The following is a 23,396-nucleotide window of genomic DNA, read 5'->3' as shown; positions in this document are numbered from 1 at the left end:
CTCCAGCATCCACATTAACCAGAGCAATCTACACACACTCCAGCATCCACATTAACCAGAGCAATCTACACACACTCCAGCATCCACATTAACCAGAGCAATCTACACACACTCCAGCATCCACATTAACCAAAACAATCTACACACACTCCAACATCCACATTAACCAGAGCAATCTACACACACTCCAGCATCAGCATTAACCAGAGCAATCTACACACACTCCAGCATCCACATTAACCAGAGCTATCTACACACACTCCAGCATCCACATTAACCAGAGCAATCTACACACACTCCAGCATCCACATTAACCAGAGCAATCTACACACACTCCAGCATCCACATTAACCAGAGCAATCTACACACACTCCAGCATCCACATTAACCAAAACAATCTACACACACTCCAGCATCCACATTAACCAGAGCAATCTACACACACTCCAACATCCACATTAACCAGAGCAATCTTCACACACTCCAGCATCCACATTAACCAGAGCAATCTACACACACTCCAGCATCCACATTAACCAGAGCTATCTACACACACTCCAGCATCCACATTAACCAGAGCAATCTTCACACACTCCTGCATCCACATTAACCAGAGCTATCTACACACATTCCAGCATCCATATTAACCAGAGCAATCTACACACACTCCAACATCCACATTAACCAGAGCAATCTACACACACTCCGACATCCACATTAACCAGAGCAATCTTCACACACTCCAGCATCCACATTAACCAGATAAATCTACACACACTCCGGCATCCACATTAACCAGAGCAATCTACACACACTCCAGCATCCACATTAACCAGAGCAATCTACACACACTCCAGCATCCACATTAACCAGAGAAATCTACACACACTCCAGCATCCACATTAACCAGAGAAATCTACACACACTCCAGCATCCACATTAACCAGAGCAATCTACACACACTCCAACATCAACATTAACCAGAGCAATCTACACACACTCCAGCATCCACATTAACCAGAGAAATCTACACACACTCCAGCATCCACATTAACCAGAGCAATCTACACACACTCCAACATCAACATTAACCAGAGCAATCTACACACACTCCAGCATCCACATTAACCAGAGCAATCTACACACACTCCGCCATCCACATTAACCAGAGCTATCTACACACACTCCGGCATCCACATTAACCAGAGCAATCTACACACACTCCAGCATCCACATTAACCAGAGCAATCTACACACACTCCTGCATCCACATTAACCAGAGCAATCTACACACACTCCAGCATCCACATTAACCAGAGCAATCTACACACACTCCTGCATCCACATTAACCAGAGCAATCTACACACACTCCAGCATCCACATTAACCAGAGCAATCTACACACACTCCAGCATCCACATTAACCAGAGCAATCTACACACACTCCTGCATCCACATTAACCAGAGCAATCTACACACACTCCAGCATCCACATTAACCAGAGCAATCTACACACACACCAGCATCCACATTAACCAGAGCTATCTACACACACTCCAGCATCCACATTAACCAGAGCTATCTACACACACTCCAGCATCCACATTAACCAGAGCAATCTACACACACTCCAGCATCCAGATTAACCAGAGCAATCTACACACACTCCAGCATCCACATTAACCAGAGCAATCTACACACACTCCAGCATCCACATTAACCAGAGAAATCTACACACACTCCGGCATCCACATTAACCAGAGCAATCTACACACACTCCAGCATCCACATTAACCAGAGCAATCTACACACACTCCGGCATCCACATTAACCAGAGCAATCTACACACACTCCGGCATCCACATTAACCAGAGCAATCTACACACACTCCGGCATCCACATTAACCAGAGCAATCTATACACACTCCGGCATCCACATTAACCAGAGCAATCTACACACACTCCTGCATCCACATTAACCAGAGCAATCTACACACACTCCAGCATCCACATTAACCAGAGCAATCTACACACACTCCAGCATCCACATTAACCAGATAAATCTACACACACTCCAACATCCACATTAACCAGATAAATCTACACACACTCCGGCATCCACATTAACCAGAGCAATCTACACACACTCCGGCATCCACATTAACCAGAGCAATCTACACACACTCCAGCATCCACATTAACCAGAGCAATCTACACACACTCCGGCATCCACATTAACCAGAGCAATCTACACACACTCCGGCATCCACATTAACCAGAGCAATCTACACACACTCCAGCATCCACATTAACCAGAGCAATCTACACACACTCCGGCATCCACATTAACCAGAGCAATCTACACACACTCCGGCATCCACATTAACCAGAGCAATCTACACACACTCCAGCATCCACATTAACCAGAGCAATCTACACACACTCCAGCATCCACATTAACCAGATAAATCTACACACACTCCAACATCCACATTAACCAGATAAATCTACACACACTCCAGCATCCACATTAACCAGATAAATCTACACACACTCCAGCATCCACATTAACCAGAGCAATCTACACACACTCCGCCATCCACATTAACCAGAGCAATCTACACACACTCCAGCATCCACATTAACCAGAGCAATCTACACACACTCCAGCATCCACATTAACCAGAGAAATCTACACACACTCCAACATCCACATTAACCAGAGAAATCTACACACACTCCGGCATCCACATTAACCAGAGCAATCTACACACACTCCAGCATCCACATTAACCAGAGAAATCTACACACACTCCAGCATCCACATTAACCAGAGCAATCTACACACACTCCAGCATCCACATTAACCAGAGAAATCTACACACACTCCGGCATCCACATTAACCAGAGCAATCTACACACACTCCAACATCCACATTAACCAGAGCAATCTACACACACTCCAGCATCCACATTAACCAGAGCTATCTACACACACTCCAACATCCACATTAACCAGAGAAATCTACACACACTCCGGCATCCACATTAACCAGAGCAATCTACACACACTCCAACATCCACATTAACCAGAGCAATCTACACACACTCCGACATCCACATTAACCAGAGCAATCTTCACACACTCCAGCATCCACATTAACCAGATAAATCTACACACACTCCGGCATCCACATTAACCAGAGCAATCTACACACACTCCAGCATCCACATTAACCAGAGCAATCTACACACACTCCAGCATCCACATTAACCAGAGAAATCTACACACACTCCAGCATCCACATTAACCAGAGAAATCTACACACACTCCAGCATCCACATTAACCAGAGCAATCTACACACACTCCAACATCAACATTAACCAGAGCAATCTACACACACTCCAGCATCCACATTAACCAGATAAATCTACACACACTCCAGCATCCACATTAACCAGAGCAATCTACACACACTCCAGCATCCACATTAACCAGAGCAATCTACACACACTCCAGCATCCACATTAACCAGAGAAATCTACACACACTCCAACATCCACATTAACCAGAGAAATCTACACACACTCCGGCATCCACATTAACCAGAGCAATCTACACACACTCCAGCATCCACATTAACCAGAGAAATCTACACACACTCCAGCATCCACATTAACCAGAGCAATCTACACACACTCCAGCATCCACATTAACCAGAGAAATCTACACACACTCCGGCATCCACATTAACCAGAGCAATCTACACACACTCCAACATCCACATTAACCAGAGCAATCTACACACACTCCGACATCCACATTAACCAGAGCAATCTACACACACTCCAGCATCCACATTAACCAGAGCAATCTACACACACTCCAGCATCCACATTAACCAGAGCAATCTACACACACTCCAGCATCCACATTAACCAGAGCAATCTACACACACTCCAACATCCACATTAACCAGAGCAATCTACACACACTCCGACATCCACATTAACCAGAGCAATCTACACACACTCCAGCATCCACATTAACCAGAGCAATCTACACACACTCCAGCATCCACATTAACCAGAGCTATCTACACACACTCCAACATCCACATTAACCAGAGAAATCTACACACACTCCGGCATCCACATTAACCAGAGCAATCTACACACACTCCAGCATCCACATTAACCAGAGCAATCTACACACACTCCAGCATCCACATTAACCAGAGCAATCTACACACACTCCTGCATCCACATTAACCAGAGCAATCTACACACACTCCGGCATCCACATTAACCAGAGCAATCTACACACACTCCAGCATCCACATTAACCAGAGCAATCTACACACACTCCAGCATCCACAATAACCAGAGCAATCTACACACACTCCAACATCCACATTAACCAGAGAAATCTACACACACTCCAGCATCCACATTAACCAGAGAAATCTACACACACTCCAGCATCCACATTAACCAGAGAAATCTACACACACTCCAGCATCCACATTAACCAGAGCAATCTACACACACTCCAGCATCCACATTAACCAGAGCAATCTACACACACTCCGGCATCCACATTAACCAGAGCAATCTACACACACTCCAGCATCCACATTAACCAGAGAAATCTACACACACTCCAGCATCCACATTAACCAGAGCAATCTACACACACTCCAGCATCCACATTAACCAGAGCAATCTACACACACTCCAGCATCCACATTAACCAGAGCAATCTACACACACTCCAGCATCCACATTAACCAGAGCAATCTACACACACTCCAGCATCCACATTAACCAGAGCAATCTACACACACTCCAGCATCCACATTAACCAGAGCAATCTACACACACTCCAGCATCCACATTAACCAGAGCAATCTACACACACTCCAGCATCCACATTAACCAGAGCAATCTACACACACTCCGGCATCCACATTAACCAGAGCAATCTACACACACTCCAGCATCCACATTAACCAGAGCAATCTACACACACTCCAGCATCCACATTAACCAGAGCAATCTACACACACTCCAGCATCCACATTAACCAGAGCAATCTACACACACTCCAGCATCCACATTAACCAGAGAAATCTACACACACTCCAGCATCCACATTAACCAGAGCAATCTACACACACTCCAGCATCCACATTAACCAGAGAAATCTACACACACTCCAGCATCCACATTAACCAGAGCAATCTACACACACTCCGGCATCCACATTAACCAGAGCAATCTACACACACTCCAGCATCCACATTAACCAGAGCAATCTACACACACTCCAGCATCCACATTAACCAGAGCAATCTACACACACTCCAGCATCCACATTAACCAGAGCAATCTACACACACTCCAGCATCCACATTAACCAGAGCAATCTACACACACTCCAGCATCCACATTAACCAGAGCAATCTACACACACTCCAGCATCCACATTAACCAGAGCAATCTACACACACTCCAGCATCCACATTAACCAGAGCAATCTACACACACTCCAGCATCCACATTAACCAGAGCAATCTACACACACTCCGGCATCCACATTAACCAGAGCAATCTACACACACTCCAGCATCCACATTAACCAGAGCAATCTACACACACTCCAGCATCCACATTAACCAGAGAAATCTACACACACTCCAGCATCCACATTAACCAGAGCAATCTACAAACACTCCAGCATCCACATTAACCAGAGCAATCTTCACACACTCCAGCATCCACATTAACCAGAGCAATCTACACACACTCCAGCATCCACATTAACCAGAGCTATCTACACACACTCCGACATCCACATTAACCAGAGCAATCTACACACACTCCAACATCCACATTAACCAGAGCAATCTACACACACTCCTGCATCCACATTAACCAGAGCAATCTACACACACTCCAGCATCCACATTAACCAGAGCAATCTACACACACTCCAGCATCCACATTAACCAGAGCTATCTACACACACTCCAGCATCCACATTAACCAGAGCAATCTACACACACTCCTGCATCCACATTAACCAGAGCAATCTACACACACTCCAGCATCCACATTAACCAGAGCAATCTACACACACTCCTGCATCCACATTAACCAGAGCAATCTACACACACTCCAGCATCCACATTAACCAGAGCAATCTACACACACTCCAGCATCCACATTAACCAGAGCAATCTACACACACTCCTGCATCCACATTAACCAGAGCTATCTACACACACTCCAGCATCCACATTAACCAGAGCAATCTACACACACTCCAGCATCCAGATTAACCAGAGCAATCTACACACACTCCGGCATCCACATTAACCAGAGCAATCTACACACACTCCAGCATCCACATTAACCAGAGAAATCTACACACACTCCGGCATCCACATTAACCAGAGCAATCTACACACACTCCAGCATCCACATTAACCAGAGCAATCTACACACACTCCGGCATCCACATTAACCAGAGCAATCTACACACACTCCGGCATCCACATTAAGCAGAGCAATCTACACACACTCCGGCATCCACATTAACCAGAGCAATCTATACACACTCCGGCATCCACATTAACCAGAGCAATCTACACACACTCCGGCATCCACATTAACCAGAGCAATCTACACACACTCCAGCATCCACATTAACCAGAGCAATCTACACACACTCCAGCATCCACATTAACCAGATAAATCTACACACACTCCAACATCCACATTAACCAGATAAATCTACACACACTCCAGCATCCACATTAACCAGATAAATCTACACACACTCCAGCATCCACATTAACCAGAGCAATCTACACACACTCCGCCATCCACATTAACCAGAGCTATCTACACACACTCCAGCATCCACATTAACCAGAGCAATCTACACACACTCCAGCATCCACATTAACCAGAGCAATCTACACACACTCCAGCATCCACATTAACCAGAGCAATCTACACACACTCCAGCATCCACATTAACCAGAGCAATCTACACACACTCCAGCATCCACATTAACCAGAGCAATCTACACACACTCCAGCATCCACATTAACTAGAGCAATCTACACACACTCCAACATCCACATTAACCAGAGCAATCTACACACACTCCAGCATCCACATTAACCAGAGCAATCTACACACACTCCAGCATCCACATTAACCAGAGCAATCTACACACACTCCAGCATCCACATTAACCAGAGCAATCTACACACACTCCAGCATCCACATTAACCAGAGCAATCTACACACACTCCAGCATCCACATTAACCAGAGCAATCTACACACACTCCAGCATCCACATTAACCAGAGCAATCTACACACACTCCAGCATCCACATTAACCAGAGCAATCTACACACACTCCAGCATCCACATTAACCAGAGCAATCTACACACACTCCAACATCAGCATTAACCAGAGCAATCTACACACACTCCGACATCCACATTAACCAGAGCAATCTACACACACTCCAACATCAGCATTAACCAGAGCAATCTACACACACTCCAGCATCAGCATTAACCAGAGCAATCTACACACACTCCAACATCAGCATTAACCAGAGCAATCTACACACACTCCAACATCCACATTAACCAGAGCAATCTACACACACTCCAGCATCAGCATTAACCAGAGCAATCTACACACACTCCAGCATCCACATTAACCAGAGCAATCTACACACACTCCTGCATCCGCATTAACCAGAGCAATCTACACACACTCCTGCATCCACATTAACCAGAGCAATCTACACACACTCCTGCATCCACATTAACCAGAGCAATCTACACACACTCCTGCATCCACATTAACCAGAGCAATCTACACACACTCCAGCATCCAGATTAACCAGAGCAATCTACACACACTCCAGCATCCACATTAACCAGAGCAATCTACACACACTCCAGCATCCACATTAACCAGAGCAATCTACACACACTCCAACATCCACATTAACCAGAGCAATCTACACACACTCCAGCATCCACATTAACCAGAGCAATCTACACACACTCCAGCATCCACATTAACCAGAGCAATCTACACACACTCCAGCATCCACATTAACCAGAGCAATCTACACACACTCCAGCATCCACATTAACCAGAGCAATCTACACACACTCCAGCATCCACATTAACCAGAGCAATCTACACACACTCCTGCATCCACATTAACCAGAGCAATCTACACACACTACAACATCCACATTAACCAGAGCAATCTACACACACTCCAGCATCCACATTAACCAGAGCAATCTACACACACTCCAACATCCACATTAACCAGAGCAATCTACACACACTCCAACATCCACATTAACCAGAGCAATCTTCACACACTCCAGCATCCACATTAACCAGAGCTATCTACACACACTCCAGCATCCACATTAACCAGAGCAATCGACACACACTCCAGCATCCACATTAACCAGAGCAATCTACACACACTCCAACATCCACATTAACCAGAGCAATCTACACACACTCCAACATCCACATTAACCAGAGCAATCTACACACACTCCAGCATCCACATTAACCAGAGCAATCTACACACACTCCAACATCCACATTAACCAGAGCAATCTACACACACTCCAACATCCACATTAACCAGAGCAATCTACACACACTCCAGCATCCACATTAACCAGAGCAATCTACACACACTCCGACATCCACATTAACCAGAGCAATCTACACACACTCCGACATCCACATTAACCAGAGCAATCTACACACACTCCAGCATCCACATTAACCAGAGCAATCTACACACACTCCGACATCCACATTAACCAGAGCAATCTACACACACTCCGACATCCACATTAACCAGAGCAATCTACACACACTCCGACATCCACATTAACCAGAGCAATCTACACACACTCCTGCATCCACATTAGCTAGAGCAATCTACACACACTCCAGCATCCACATTAACCAGAGCAATCTACACACACTCCAACATCCACACACACTCCAGCATCCACATTAACCAGAGCAATCTACACACACTCCAACATCCACATCAACCAGAGCAATCTACACACACTCCAACATCCACATTAACCAGAGCATTCTACACACACTCCAGCATCCACATTAACCAGAGCAATCTACACACACTCCAGCATCCACATTAACCAGAGCAATCTACACACACTCCAACATCCACATTAACCAGAGCAATCTACACACACTCCAGCATCCACATTAACCAGAGCAATCTACACACACTCCAACATCCACATTAACCAGAGCAATCTACACACACTCCAGCATCCACATTAACCAGAGCAATCTACACACACTCCAACATCCACATTAACCAGAGCAATCTACACACTCTCCAGCATCCACATTAACCAGAGCAATCTACACACACTCCGACATCCACATTAACCAGAGCAATCTACACACACTCCGACATCCACATTAACCAGAGCAATCTACACACACTCCAGCATCCACATTAACCAGAGCAATCTACACACACTCCGACATCCACATTAACCAGAGCAATCTACACACACTCCGACATCCACATTAACCAGAGCAATCTACACACACTCCGACATCCACATTAACCAGAGCAATCTACACACACTCCTGCATCCACATTAGCTAGAGCAATCTACACACACTCCAGCATCCACATTAACCAGAGCAATCTACACACACTCCAACATCCACACACACTCCAGCATCCACATTAACCAGAGCAATCTACACACACTCCAACATCCACATCAACCAGAGCAATCTACACACACTCCAACATCCACATTAACCAGAGCAATCTACACACACTCCAGCATCCACATTAACCAGAGCAATCTACACACACTCCAACATCCACATTAACCAGAGCAAGCTACACACACTCCAACATCCACACACACTCCAGCATCCACATTAACCGGAGCAATCTACACACACTCCTGCATCCACATTAACCAGAGCAATCTACACACACTCCGCCATCCACATTAACCAGAGCAATCTACCCACACTCCGACATCAGCATTAACCAGAGCAATCTACACACACACCAGTATCCACATTAACCAGAGCAATCTACACACACTCCAGCATCCACATTAACCAGAGCAATCTACACACACTCCAGCATCCACATTAACCAGAGCAATCTACACACACTCCGACATCCACATTAACCAGAGCAATCTACACACACTCCAGCATCCACATTAACCAGAGCAATCTTCACACACTCCAGCATCCACATTAACCAGAGCAATCTACACAGACTCCAGCATCCATATTAACCAGAGCAATCTTCACACACTCCAGCATCCACATTAACCACAGCAATCTACACACACTCCAGCATCCACATTAACCAGAGCAATCTACACACACTCCAGCATCCACATTAACCAGAGCTATCTACACACACTCCAGCATCCACATTAACCAGAGCAATCTACACACACTCCAGCATCCACATTAACCAGAGCAATCTACACACACTCCAGCATCCACATTAACCAGAGCAATCTACACACACTCCAGCATCCACATTAACCAGAGCAATCTACACACACTCCAGCATCCACATTAACCAGAGCAAACTACACACACTCCGACATCCACATTAACCAGAGCAATCTACACACACTCCAGCATCCACATTAACCAGAGCAATCTTCACACACTCCAGCATCCACATTAACCAGAGCAATCTACACACACTCCAACATCCACACACACTCCAGCATCCACATTAACCAGAGCAATCTACACACACTCCTGCATCCACATTAACCAGAGCAATCTACACACACTCCAGCATCCACATTAACCAGAGCAATCTACACACACTCCAGCATCCACATTAACCAGAGCAATCTACACACACTCCAGCATCCACATTAACCAGAGCAATCTACACACACTCCAGCATCCACATTAACCAGAGCAATCTACACACACTCCAACATCAGCATTAACCAGAGCAATCTACACACACTCCAGCATCCACATTAACCAGAGCAATCTACACACACTCCTGCATCCACATTAACCAGAGCAATCTACACACACTCCGGCATCCACATTAACCAGAGCAATCTACACACACTCCAGCATCCACATTAACCAGAGCAATCTACACACACTCCAGCATCCACATTAACCAGAGCAATCTACACACACTCCTGCATCCACATTAACCAGAGCAATCTACACACACTCCAGCATCCACATTAACCAGAGCAATCTACACACACTCCAGCATCCACATTAACCAGAGCAATCTACACACACTCCAGCATCCACATTATCCAGAGCAATCTACACACACTCCAGCATCCACATTAACCAGAGCAATCTACACACACTCCTGCATCCACATTAACCAGAGCAATCTACACACACTCCAACATCCACATTAACCAGAGCAATCTTCACACACTCCAGCATCCACATTAACCAGAGCAATCTACACACACTCCAGCATCCACATTAACCAGAGCAAACTACACACACTCCGACATCCACATTAACCAGAGCAATCTACACACACTCCAGCATCCACATTAACCAGAGCAATCTTCACACACTCCAGCATCCACATTAACCAGAGCAATCTACACACACTCCAACATCCACACACACTCCAGCATCCACATTAACCAGAGCAATCTACACACACTCCTGCATCCACATTAACCAGAGCAATCTACACACACTCCGACATCAGCATTAACCAGAGCAATCTACACACACTCCAGTATCCACATTAACCAGAGCAATCTACACACACTCCAGCATCCACATTAACCAGAGCAATCTACACACACTCCAGCATCCACATTAACCAGAGCAAACTACACACACTCCGACATCCACATTAACCAGAGCAATCTACACACACTCCAGCATCCACATTAACCAGAGCAATCTTCACACACTCCAGCATCCACATTAACCAGAGCAATCTACACACACTCCAGCATCCACATTAACCAGAGCAAACTACACACACTCCGACATCCACATTAACCAGAGCAATCTACACACACTCCAGCATCCATATTAACCAGAGCAATCTTCACACACTCCAGCATCCACATTAACCAGAGCAATCTACACACACTCCAGCATCCACATTAACCAGAGCAATCTACACACACTCCAGCATCAGCATTAACCAGAGCAATCTACACACACTCCAGCATCCACATTAACCAGAGCTATCTACACACACTCCAGCATCCACATTAACCAGAGCAATCTACACACACTCCAGCATCCACATTAACCAGAGCAATCTACACACACTCCAGCATCCACATTAACCAGAGCAATCTACACACACTCCAACATCCACATTAACCAGAGCAATCTTCACACACTCCAACATCCACATTAACCAGAGCAATCTACACACACTCCAACATCCACATTAACCAGAGCAATCTTCACACACTCCAGCATCCACATTAACCAGAGCAATCTACACACACTCCAGCATCCACATTAACCAGAGCAATCTACACACACTCCAGCATCCACATTAACCAGAGCAATCTACACACACTCCAGCATCCACATTAACCAGAGCAATCTACACACACTCCAGCATCCACATTAACCAGAGCAAACTACACACACTCCGGCATCCACATTAACCAGAGCAATCTACACACACTCCGGCATCCACATTAACCAGAGCAATCTACACACACTCCGGCATCCACATTAACCAGAGCAATCTATACACACTCCAGCATCCAGATTAACCAGAGCAATCTACACACACTCCAGCATCCACATTAACCAGAGCAATCTACACACACTCCAGCATCCACATTAACCAGAGAAGTCTACACACACTCCGGCATCCACATTAACCAGAGCAATCTACACACACTCCAGCATCCACATTAACCAGAGCAATCTACACACACTCCGGCATCCACATTAACCAGAGCAATCTACACACACTCCGGCATCCACATTAACCAGAGCAATCTACACACACTCCGGCATCCACATTAACCAGAGCAATCTATACACACTCCGGCATCCACATTAACCAGAGCAATCTACACACACTCCGGCATCCACATTAACCAGAGCAATCTACACACACTCCAGCATCCACATTAACCAGAGCAATCTACACACACTCCAGCATCCACATTAACCAGATAAATCTACACACACTCCAACATCCACATTAACCAGATAAATCTACACACACTCCGGCATCCACATTAACCAGAGCAATCTACACACACTCCGGCATCCACATTAACCAGAGCAATCTACACACACTCCAGCATCCACATTAACCAGAGCAATCTACACACACTCCGGCATCCACATTAACCAGAGCAATCTACACACACTCCGGCATCCACATTAACCAGAGCAATCTACACACACTCCAGCATCCACATTAACCAGAGCAATCTACACACACTCCGGCATCCACATTAACCAGAGCAATCTACACACACTCCGGCATCCACATTAACCAGAGCAATCTACACACACTCCAGCATCCACATTAACCAGAGCAATCTACACACACTCCAGCATCCACATTAACCAGATAAATCTACACACACTCCAACATCCACATTAACCAGATAAATCTACACACACTCCAGCATCCACATTAACCAGATAAATCTACACACACTCCAGCATCCACATTAACCAGAGCAATCTACACACACTCCGCCATCCACATTAACCAGAGCAATCTACACACACTCCAGCATCCACATTAACCAGAGCAATCTACACACACTCCAGCATCCACATTAACCAGAGAAATCTACACACACTCCAACATCCACATTAACCAGAGAAATCTACACACACTCCGGCATCCACATTAACCAGAGCAATCTACACACACTCCAGCATCCACATTAACCAGAGAAATCTACACACACTCCAGCATCCACATTAACCAGAGCAATCTACACACACTCCAGCATCCACATTAACCAGAGAAATCTACACACACTCCGGCATCCACATTAACCAGAGCAATCTACACACACTCCAACATCCACATTAACCAGAGCAATCTACACACACTCCAGCATCCACATTAACCAGAGCTATCTACACACACTCCAACATCCACATTAACCAGAGAAATCTACACACACTCCGGCATCCACATTAACCAGAGCAATCTACACACACTCCAACATCCACATTAACCAGAGCAATCTACACACACTCCGACATCCACATTAACCAGAGCAATCTTCACACACTCCAGCATCCACATTAACCAGATAAATCTACACACACTCCGGCATCCACATTAACCAGAGCAATCTACACACACTCCAGCATCCACATTAACCAGAGCAATCTACACACACTCCAGCATCCACATTAACCAGAGAAATCTACACACACTCCAGCATCCACATTAACCAGAGAAATCTACACACACTCCAGCATCCACATTAACCAGAGCAATCTACACACACTCCAACATCAACATTAACCAGAGCAATCTACACACACTCCAGCATCCACATTAACCAGATAAATCTACACACACTCCAGCATCCACATTAACCAGAGCAATCTACACACACTCCAGCATCCACATTAACCAGAGCAATCTACACACACTCCAGCATCCACATTAACCAGAGAAATCTACACACACTCCAACATCCACATTAACCAGAGAAATCTACACACACTCCGGCATCCACATTAACCAGAGCAATCTACACACACTCCAGCATCCACATTAACCAGAGAAATCTACACACACTCCAGCATCCACATTAACCAGAGCAATCTACACACACTCCAACATCAACATTAACCAGAGCAATCTACACACACTCCAGCATCCACATTAACCAGATAAATCTACACACACTCCAGCATCCACATTAACCAGAGCAATCTACACACACTCCAGCATCCACATTAACCAGAGAAATCTACACACACTCCGGCATCCACATTAACCAGAGCAATCTACACACACTCCAACATCCACATTAACCAGAGCAATCTACACACACTCCGACATCCACATTAACCAGAGCAATCTACACACACTCCAGCATCCACATTAACCAGAGCAATCTACACACACTCCAGCATCCACATTAACCAGAGCAATCTACACACACTCCAGCATCCACATTAACCAGAGCTATCTACACACACTCCAACATCCACATTAACCAGAGAAATCTACACACACTCCGGCATCCACATTAACCAGAGCAATCTACACACACTCCAGCATCCACATTAACCAGAGCAATCTACACACACTCCAGCATCCACATTAACCAGAGCAATCTACACACACTCCAGCATCCACATTAACCAGAGAAATCTACACACACTCCAGCATCCACATTAACCAGAGAAATCTACACACACTCCAGCATCCACATTAACCAGAGCAATCTACACACACTCCAGCATCCACATTAACCAGAGCAATCTACACACACTCCGGCATCCACATTAACCAGAGCAATCTACACACACTCCAGCATCCACATTAACCAGAGAAATCTACACACACTCCAGCATCCACATTAACCAGAGCAATCTACACACACTCCAGCATCCACATTAACCAGAGCAATCTACACACACTCCAGCATCCACATTAACCAGAGCAATCTACACACACTCCAGCATCCACATTAACCAGAGCAATCTACACACACTCCAGCATCCACATTAACCAGAGCAATCTACACACACTCCAGCATCCACATTAACCAGAGCAATCTACACACACTCCAGCATCCACATTAACCAGAGCAATCTACACACACTCCAGCATCCACATTAACCAGAGCAATCTACACACACTCCGGCATCCACATTAACCAGAGCAATCTACACACACTCCAGCATCCACATTAACCAGAGCAATCTACACACACTCCAGCATCCACATTAACCAGAGCAATCTACACACACTCCAGCATCCACATTAACCAGAGCAATCTACACACACTCCAGCATCCACATTAACCAGAGCAATCTACACACACTCCAGCATCCACATTAACCAGAGCAATCTACACACACTCCGGCATCCACATTAACCAGAGCAATCTACACACACTCCAGCATCCACATTAACCAGAGCAATCTACACACACTCCAGCATCCACATTAACCAGAGCAATCTACACACACTCCAGCATCCACATTAACCAGAGCAATCTACACACACTCCAGCATCCACATTAACCAGAGCAATCTACACACACTCCAGCATCCACATTAACCAGAGCAATCTACACACACTCCAGCATCCACATTAACCAGAGCAATCTACACACACTCCAGCATCCACATTAACCAGAGCAATCTACACACACTCCAGCATCCACATTAACCAGAGCAATCTACACACACTCCAGCATCCACATTAACCAGAGCAATCTACACACACTCCGGCATCCACATTAACCAGAGCAATCTACACACACTCCAGCATCCACATTAACCAGAGCAATCTACACACACTCCAGCATCCACATTAACCAGAGAAATCTACACACACTCCAGCATCCACATTAACCAGAGCAATCTACAAACACTCCAGCATCCACATTAACCAGAGCAATCTTCACACACTCCAGCATCCACATTAACCAGAGCAATCTACACACACTCCAGCATCCACATTAACCAGAGCTATCTACACACACTCCGACATCCACATTAACCAGAGCAATCTACACACACTCCAACATCCACATTAACCAGAGCAATCTACACACACTCCTGCATCCACATTAACCAGAGCAATCTACACACACTCCAGCATCCACATTAACCAGAGCAATCTACACACACTCCAGCATCCACATTAACCAGAGCAATCTACACACACTCCAGCATCCACATTAACCAGAGCAATCTACACACACTCCGGCATCCACATTAACCAGAGCAATCTACACACACTCCAGCATCCACATTAACCAGAGCAATCTACACACACTCCAGCATCCACATTAACCAGAGCAATCTACACACACTCCAGCATCCACATTAACCAGAGCAATCTACACACACTCCAGCATCCACATTAACCAGAGCAATCTACACACACTCCAGCATCCACATTAACCAGAGCAATCTACACACACTCCGGCATCCACATTAACCAGAGCAATCTACACACACTCCAGCATCCACATTAACCAGAGCAATCTACACACACTCCAGCATCCACATTAACCAGAGCAATCTACACACACTCCAGCATCCACATTAACCAGAGCAATCTACACACACTCCAGCATCCACATTAACCAGAGCAATCTACACACACTCCAGCATCCACATTAACCAGAGCAATCTACACACACTCCAGCATCCACATTAACCAGAGCAATCTACACACACTCCAGCATCCACATTAACCAGAGCAATCTACACACACTCCAGCATCCACATTAACCAGAGCAATCTACACACACTCCAGCATCCACATTAACCAGAGCAATCTACACACACTCCGGCATCCACATTAACCAGAGCAATCTACACACACTCCAGCATCCACATTAACCAGAGCAATCTACACACACTCCAGCATCCACATTAACCAGAGAAATCTACACACACTCCAGCATCCACATTAACCAGAGCAATCTACAAACACTCCAGCATCCACATTAACCAGAGCAATCTTCACACACTCCAGCATCCACATTAACCAGAGCAATCTACACACACTCCAGCATCCACATTAACCAGAGCTATCTACACACACTCCGACATCCACATTAACCAGAGCAATCTACACACACTCCAACATCCACATTAACCAGAGCAATCTACACACACTCCTGCATCCACATTAACCAGAGCAATCTACACACACTCCAGCATCCACATTAACCAGAGCAATCTACACACACTCCAGCATCCACATTAACCAGAGCTATCTACACACACTCCAGCATCCACATTAACCAGAGCAATCTACACACACTCCTGCATCCACATTAACCAGAGCAATCTACACACACTCCAGCATCCACATTAACCAGAGCAATCTACACACACTCCTGCATCCACATTAACCAGAGCAATCTACACACACTCCAGCATCCACATTAACCAGAGCATTCTATACACACTCCAGCATCCACATTAACCAGAGCAATCTACACACACTCCTGCATCCACATTAACCAGAGCTATCTACACACACTCCAGCATCCACATTAACCAGAGCAATCTACACACACTCCAGCATCCAGATTAACCAGAGCAATCTACACACACTCCGGCATCCACATTAACCAGAGCAATCTACACACACTCCAGCATCCACATTAACCAGAGAAATCTACACACACTCCGGCATCCACATTAACCAGAGCAATCTACACACACTCCAGCATCCACATTAACCAGAGCAATCTACACACACTCCGGCATCCACATTAACCAAAGCAATCTACACACACTCCGGCATCCACATTAACCAGAGCAATCTACACACACTCCGGCATCCACATTAACCAGAGCAATCTATACACACTCCGGCATCCACATTAACCAGAGCAATCTACACACACTCCGGCATCCACATTAACCAGAGCAATCTACACACACTCCAGCATCCACATTAACCAGAGCAATCTACACACACTCCAGCATCCACATTAACCAGATAAATCTACACACACTCCAACATCCACATTAACCAGATAAATCTACACACACTCCGGCATCCACATTAACCAGAGCAATCTACACACACTCCGGCATCCACATTAACCAGAGCAATCTACACACACTCCAGCATCCACATTAACCAGAGCAATCTACACACACTCCGGCATCCACATTAACCAGAGCAATCTACACACACTCCGGCATCCACATTAACCAGAGCAATCTACACACACTCCAGCATCCACATTAACCAGAGCAATCTACACACACTCCGGCATCCACATTAACCAGAGCAATCTACACACACTCCGGCATCCACATTAACCAGAGCAATCTACACACACTCCAGCATCCACATTAACCAGAGCAATCTACACACACTCCAGCATCCACATTAACCAGAGCAATCTACACACACTCCAGCATCCACATTAACCAGAGCAATCTACACACACTCCAGCATCCACATTAACCAGAGCAATCTACACACACTCCAACATCCACATTAACCAGAGCAATCTACACACACTCCAACATCCACATTAACCAGAGCAATCTACACACACTCTGATATTTCAGTAACGCTTTCATCAGAAAGGTGGCAGCATTGTTCCCCGATGGGAAAGGCTTTACACTGCAAAAAAATGCTCTTATTATTTATTATTTTTTTGGCCCCACTTTATATTAGTTGGCCTTCAGTGCTTACTATGTTCATATTATATTGGAAACACTTTAGCTGATATTGAGGTGAGAGTAGAGTACGGGACAGGTGTGTTCTGTGGGTTAGGTGTAATTACATGCAGGTGTTTTAAAATGTAAGTATAATGTAAAAACATGTATGTACACAATAAGTGCATTAAATCAAATGATTTGTTACGATGTTAGTACACAGTAGTAAAGGCCACCTAATATGAAGCGGGTCCTTTTTTCTTGTTTCCAGTCCAAATATCTAAAAATTCTTAAATCAAGATTAATTTACTAGATATTTAGAGTAGAAACAAAACTCAGACAAAATTACTAAGAAGAAAATGTTTTGCCGTGTAGATGTGAGGAGATGTAGAGACGAAACTCAAAACTACAAACAAAGCCGGTAAACGACACATTTAGGAGTTCATAATGCACAAAATTAAATTTATGTCTTATGTCAGCACAAACACATCAGGATACATTTACCTGAGCTTACATTTAATTACTTTTCATGGAAAAACGCATTAAAATGAAGTGAGTTTTTGCAGAAAATCTTTAAATAGGATCAGAATAATTGATATAACATCTATAACTCTTTGTTCCTAGTTTCATGTATTAACCAGCCGTAAATTATGCATAATCACATGCGGCGAACACTCAGCTAAACCCTGCATGTAGTTAATCAACAGTACTCAGTGTTTTATTATATAACTGCACTGGAAAAATGACACCTTTAAATAAAGTGTACCCAAAACATCCCGCAGTGAACGTATCTTGGAATGCTTAAATCCATTTCCGCGGCGCGGTCATGTCGAGGTTAAGTGACAGAGGTCACAGCTGATGACCTTTGACCCCTGTCTCAGAGCACTTTAGGCAACAACCGAAGGTGCCAAGCTTCATATTCCAGAGTAAAGTCCTCGATCAGGAGAAAGAGTCTCGTTCGGAGGCAAAAGTAAAGTCTCACCTGATTTGAACTTGCTGCGGATCAGAACGGAGTGCTCAGAGCCCAGAAGAGTCATTGTGCTGCCCGTGTCAAAGCATCAGCGGCTCGTCCAGCCTTTCTCACACACACACACAGCCTGAACGAGAGTCTCAGAGCTCGAGCGCAAACACACACAGCCTTTCTCACACACACTCCGAGCTCGAGCTCAAACACACACAGCCTCTCACACACACAGCCTGAGTTGAGTCTCCATCTGACTCTCTGCTCCATGAGAGAGAAACTGATATGAGACGGCCGCTGGGAGGGCCTTAAAGCAGAGGAGGCTCGACTGAGACCCTCCCCCTGAGAACACACACACACACACACACACGTTTGGTTTTGTGAAAATGTGGGGACATTCCATAGGCGTAATGGTTTTTATACTAGACAAACCGTATTTTCTATCCCTTTACAGTGCCCCTAAACCTACCCATCACACACACACACACACACACACACACACACACACACACACACACACACACACACACACACACACACACACACACACACACACACACACACACACACACACACATCAGGCTCTTCATCAGTGTTGTTTCAGTACAAAACGTTCTTAAATCAACACATTTACTGGAGAAGCAAAATGACACAAGATATTAAGTATTTTAATGAAAAATGTGAAAAGTGATTTTGAGCTTAAAACAAGAACAAATATCTGCCATTGGGCTTTTCTCTCTGAATTATGTTTGTCTTTCTGACCCCACTGGCACAAACTAGAATAAGCCAACAAGACTAACTATCTTAAACTCAAAGTCTCCCTGTGCTTTTTCAGATATTCCTGTAGGGTGTGATAAAGCTAACAGAGATTGAAATGAGTCGTCAGTAGTTCAGACTCACTTGACTTGTGTAGGTTTGTGACTGATTTTGCATAATGCCCACCTCTGGTCTTGATTGGCTGAGCAGCATCTCTTAGCCCCGCCCCCTCACGGTAGTCGTCTCTGAGACTGGAAGAGTTTGGTTGGGGTTGATCATGTGGAGAAGGCGTTTGATGTTAAACTTCAGCAGGTTTTCTGTGATCATAGTCGAGCATCAGCAAACAACATTTGGCAACAATACGGATAAACTATCAGATTATATATTGAGAGAGGATTTCTAGTTTTAATCTACACTATATTTCCAAAAGTGTTGCGCCGCCTCTACACACACATGAGCTCCCCATTGTTAACCCGTGGGGTTTAATCTGGAGTCGGCCCACCCTCTCTAACAGCTCCAGCTCTTCTGGGAAGGCTTTCCTCAAGGTTTAGGAGTGTGTTTATGGGGATTTTTGCCCATTCTTCTAGAAGCTCATTTGTGAGGTCAGGCACTGATGTTGGACGAGAAGGCCTGGCTCTCAGTCTCCGCTCTAATTCATCCCAAAGCTGTTCTATCGGGTTGAGCTCAGGACTCTGTGCAGGCCAGTCAAGTTCCTCCACACCAAACTCCTCATCCATGTCTTTATGGACCAGCTACAAAGTTATACTTACAACATTACAGCTTTTGTATCAGTTATTCAGTCTTTGGGTAGTTATATTGCTCATAGACTTCTACTCGTTCTGAATCAGATGCAGATAAAGTAGCACAATAAAGATTATATATATCAATGCATTAGTCAGAGAGAGATTGTGTGTGAATTAATTTTTCCTTCCAGCGTCTCTCTAATTCTCTAATAGTGAAGCTGTGAGTTTTAGTTACTTATAAACTCACCAAAAGGATTATTAGGAACACCTGTTCAATTTCTCATTAATGCATTGATCTAATCAGCCAATCATATGGCAGTTCTTCAGTGCATTTAGGGGTGTGGTCCTGGTCAAGACAATCTCCTGAACTCCAAACTGAATGTCAGAATGGGAAAGAAAGGTGATTTAAGCCGTTTTGAGCGTGGCATGGTTGTTGGTGCCAGACGGGCCGGTCTGAGTATTTCACAATCTGCTCAGTGACTGGGATTTACACACACAACCATTTCTAGGGTTTACAGAGAATGGTGTGAAAAGGGAAGAGCATCCAGTCTGCAGCAGTCCTGTGGGAGAAAATGCCTTGTTGATGCTCGAGGTCAGAGGAGAATGGGCCGACTGATTCAAGCTGATAGAAGAGCAACTTTGACTGAAATAACCACTCGTTACAACCGAGGTATGCAGCAAAGCATTTGTGAAGCCACAACACACACAACCTTGAGGCGGATGGGCTACACCAGCAGAAGACCCCACCGGGGACCACTCATCTCCACTACAAATAGGACAAAGAGGCGACAATCTGCACAAGCTCACCAAAATTGGACAGTTGAAGACTGGAAAAATGTTGCCTGGTCTGATGAGTCTCGATTTCTGTTGAGACATTCAGATGGTAGAGTCAGAATTTGGCGGAAACAGAATGAGAACATGGATCCATCATGCCTTGTTCCCACTGTGCAGGCTGGTGGTGGTGGTGTAATGGTGTGGGGGATGTTTTCTTGGCACACTTTAGGCCCCTTAGTGCCAATTGGGCATCGTTTAAATGCCACGGCCTACCTGAGCATTGTTTCTGACCATGTCCATCCCTTTATGACCACCATGTGCCCATCCTCTGATGGCTACTTCCAGCAGGATAATGCACCATGTCACAAAGCTCCAATCATTTCAGATTGGTTTCTTGAACATGCCAATGAGTTGACTGTACTAAAATGGCCGCCACAGTCCCCAGATCTCAACCCAATAGAGCATCTTTGGGATGTGGTGGAACGGGAGCTTCGTGCCCTGGATGTGCATCCCACAAATCTCCATCAACTGCAAGATGCTCTCCTATCAATATGGGCCGACATTTCTAAAGAATGCTTTCAGCAGCTTGTTGATCAATGCCACGGAGAATTAAGGCAGATCTGAAGGAGAAAGGGTCAAACACAGTATTAGTGTGTGCTCCTAATAATCCTATAGGTGAGTGTATGCTATA

At 45.1% G+C, this 23,396-nt stretch overlaps 1 protein-coding gene across 8 annotated transcripts in view; it reads right to left on the bottom strand.

Annotated features, from left to right (window-relative positions):
- myocd (myocardin) overlaps positions 1-20,694 on the bottom strand; it is a 109,668-nt gene extending 88,974 nt beyond the window's left edge. For all 8 annotated transcript variants that reach the window (XM_067429859.1, XM_067429861.1, XM_067429860.1 and 5 more), the window contains exon 1: positions 20,454-20,694. In XM_067429859.1, the coding sequence (XP_067285960.1) occupies positions 20,454-20,508 (55 nt within the window). In that variant the 5' untranslated portion in view covers positions 20,509-20,694. The remainder of the gene's footprint in view (positions 1-20,453) is intronic.
- Positions 20,695-23,396: the final 2,702 nt, after the last annotated feature.

Source organism: Pseudorasbora parva, chromosome 21, assembly GCF_024679245.1.
Source record: "Pseudorasbora parva isolate DD20220531a chromosome 21, ASM2467924v1, whole genome shotgun sequence".
NCBI classification, from domain to species: domain Eukaryota; kingdom Metazoa; phylum Chordata; class Actinopteri; order Cypriniformes; family Gobionidae; genus Pseudorasbora; species Pseudorasbora parva.
Note: the sequence above shows the minus strand (reverse complement) of the source record. Positions and strands in the feature narration are given on the sequence as shown.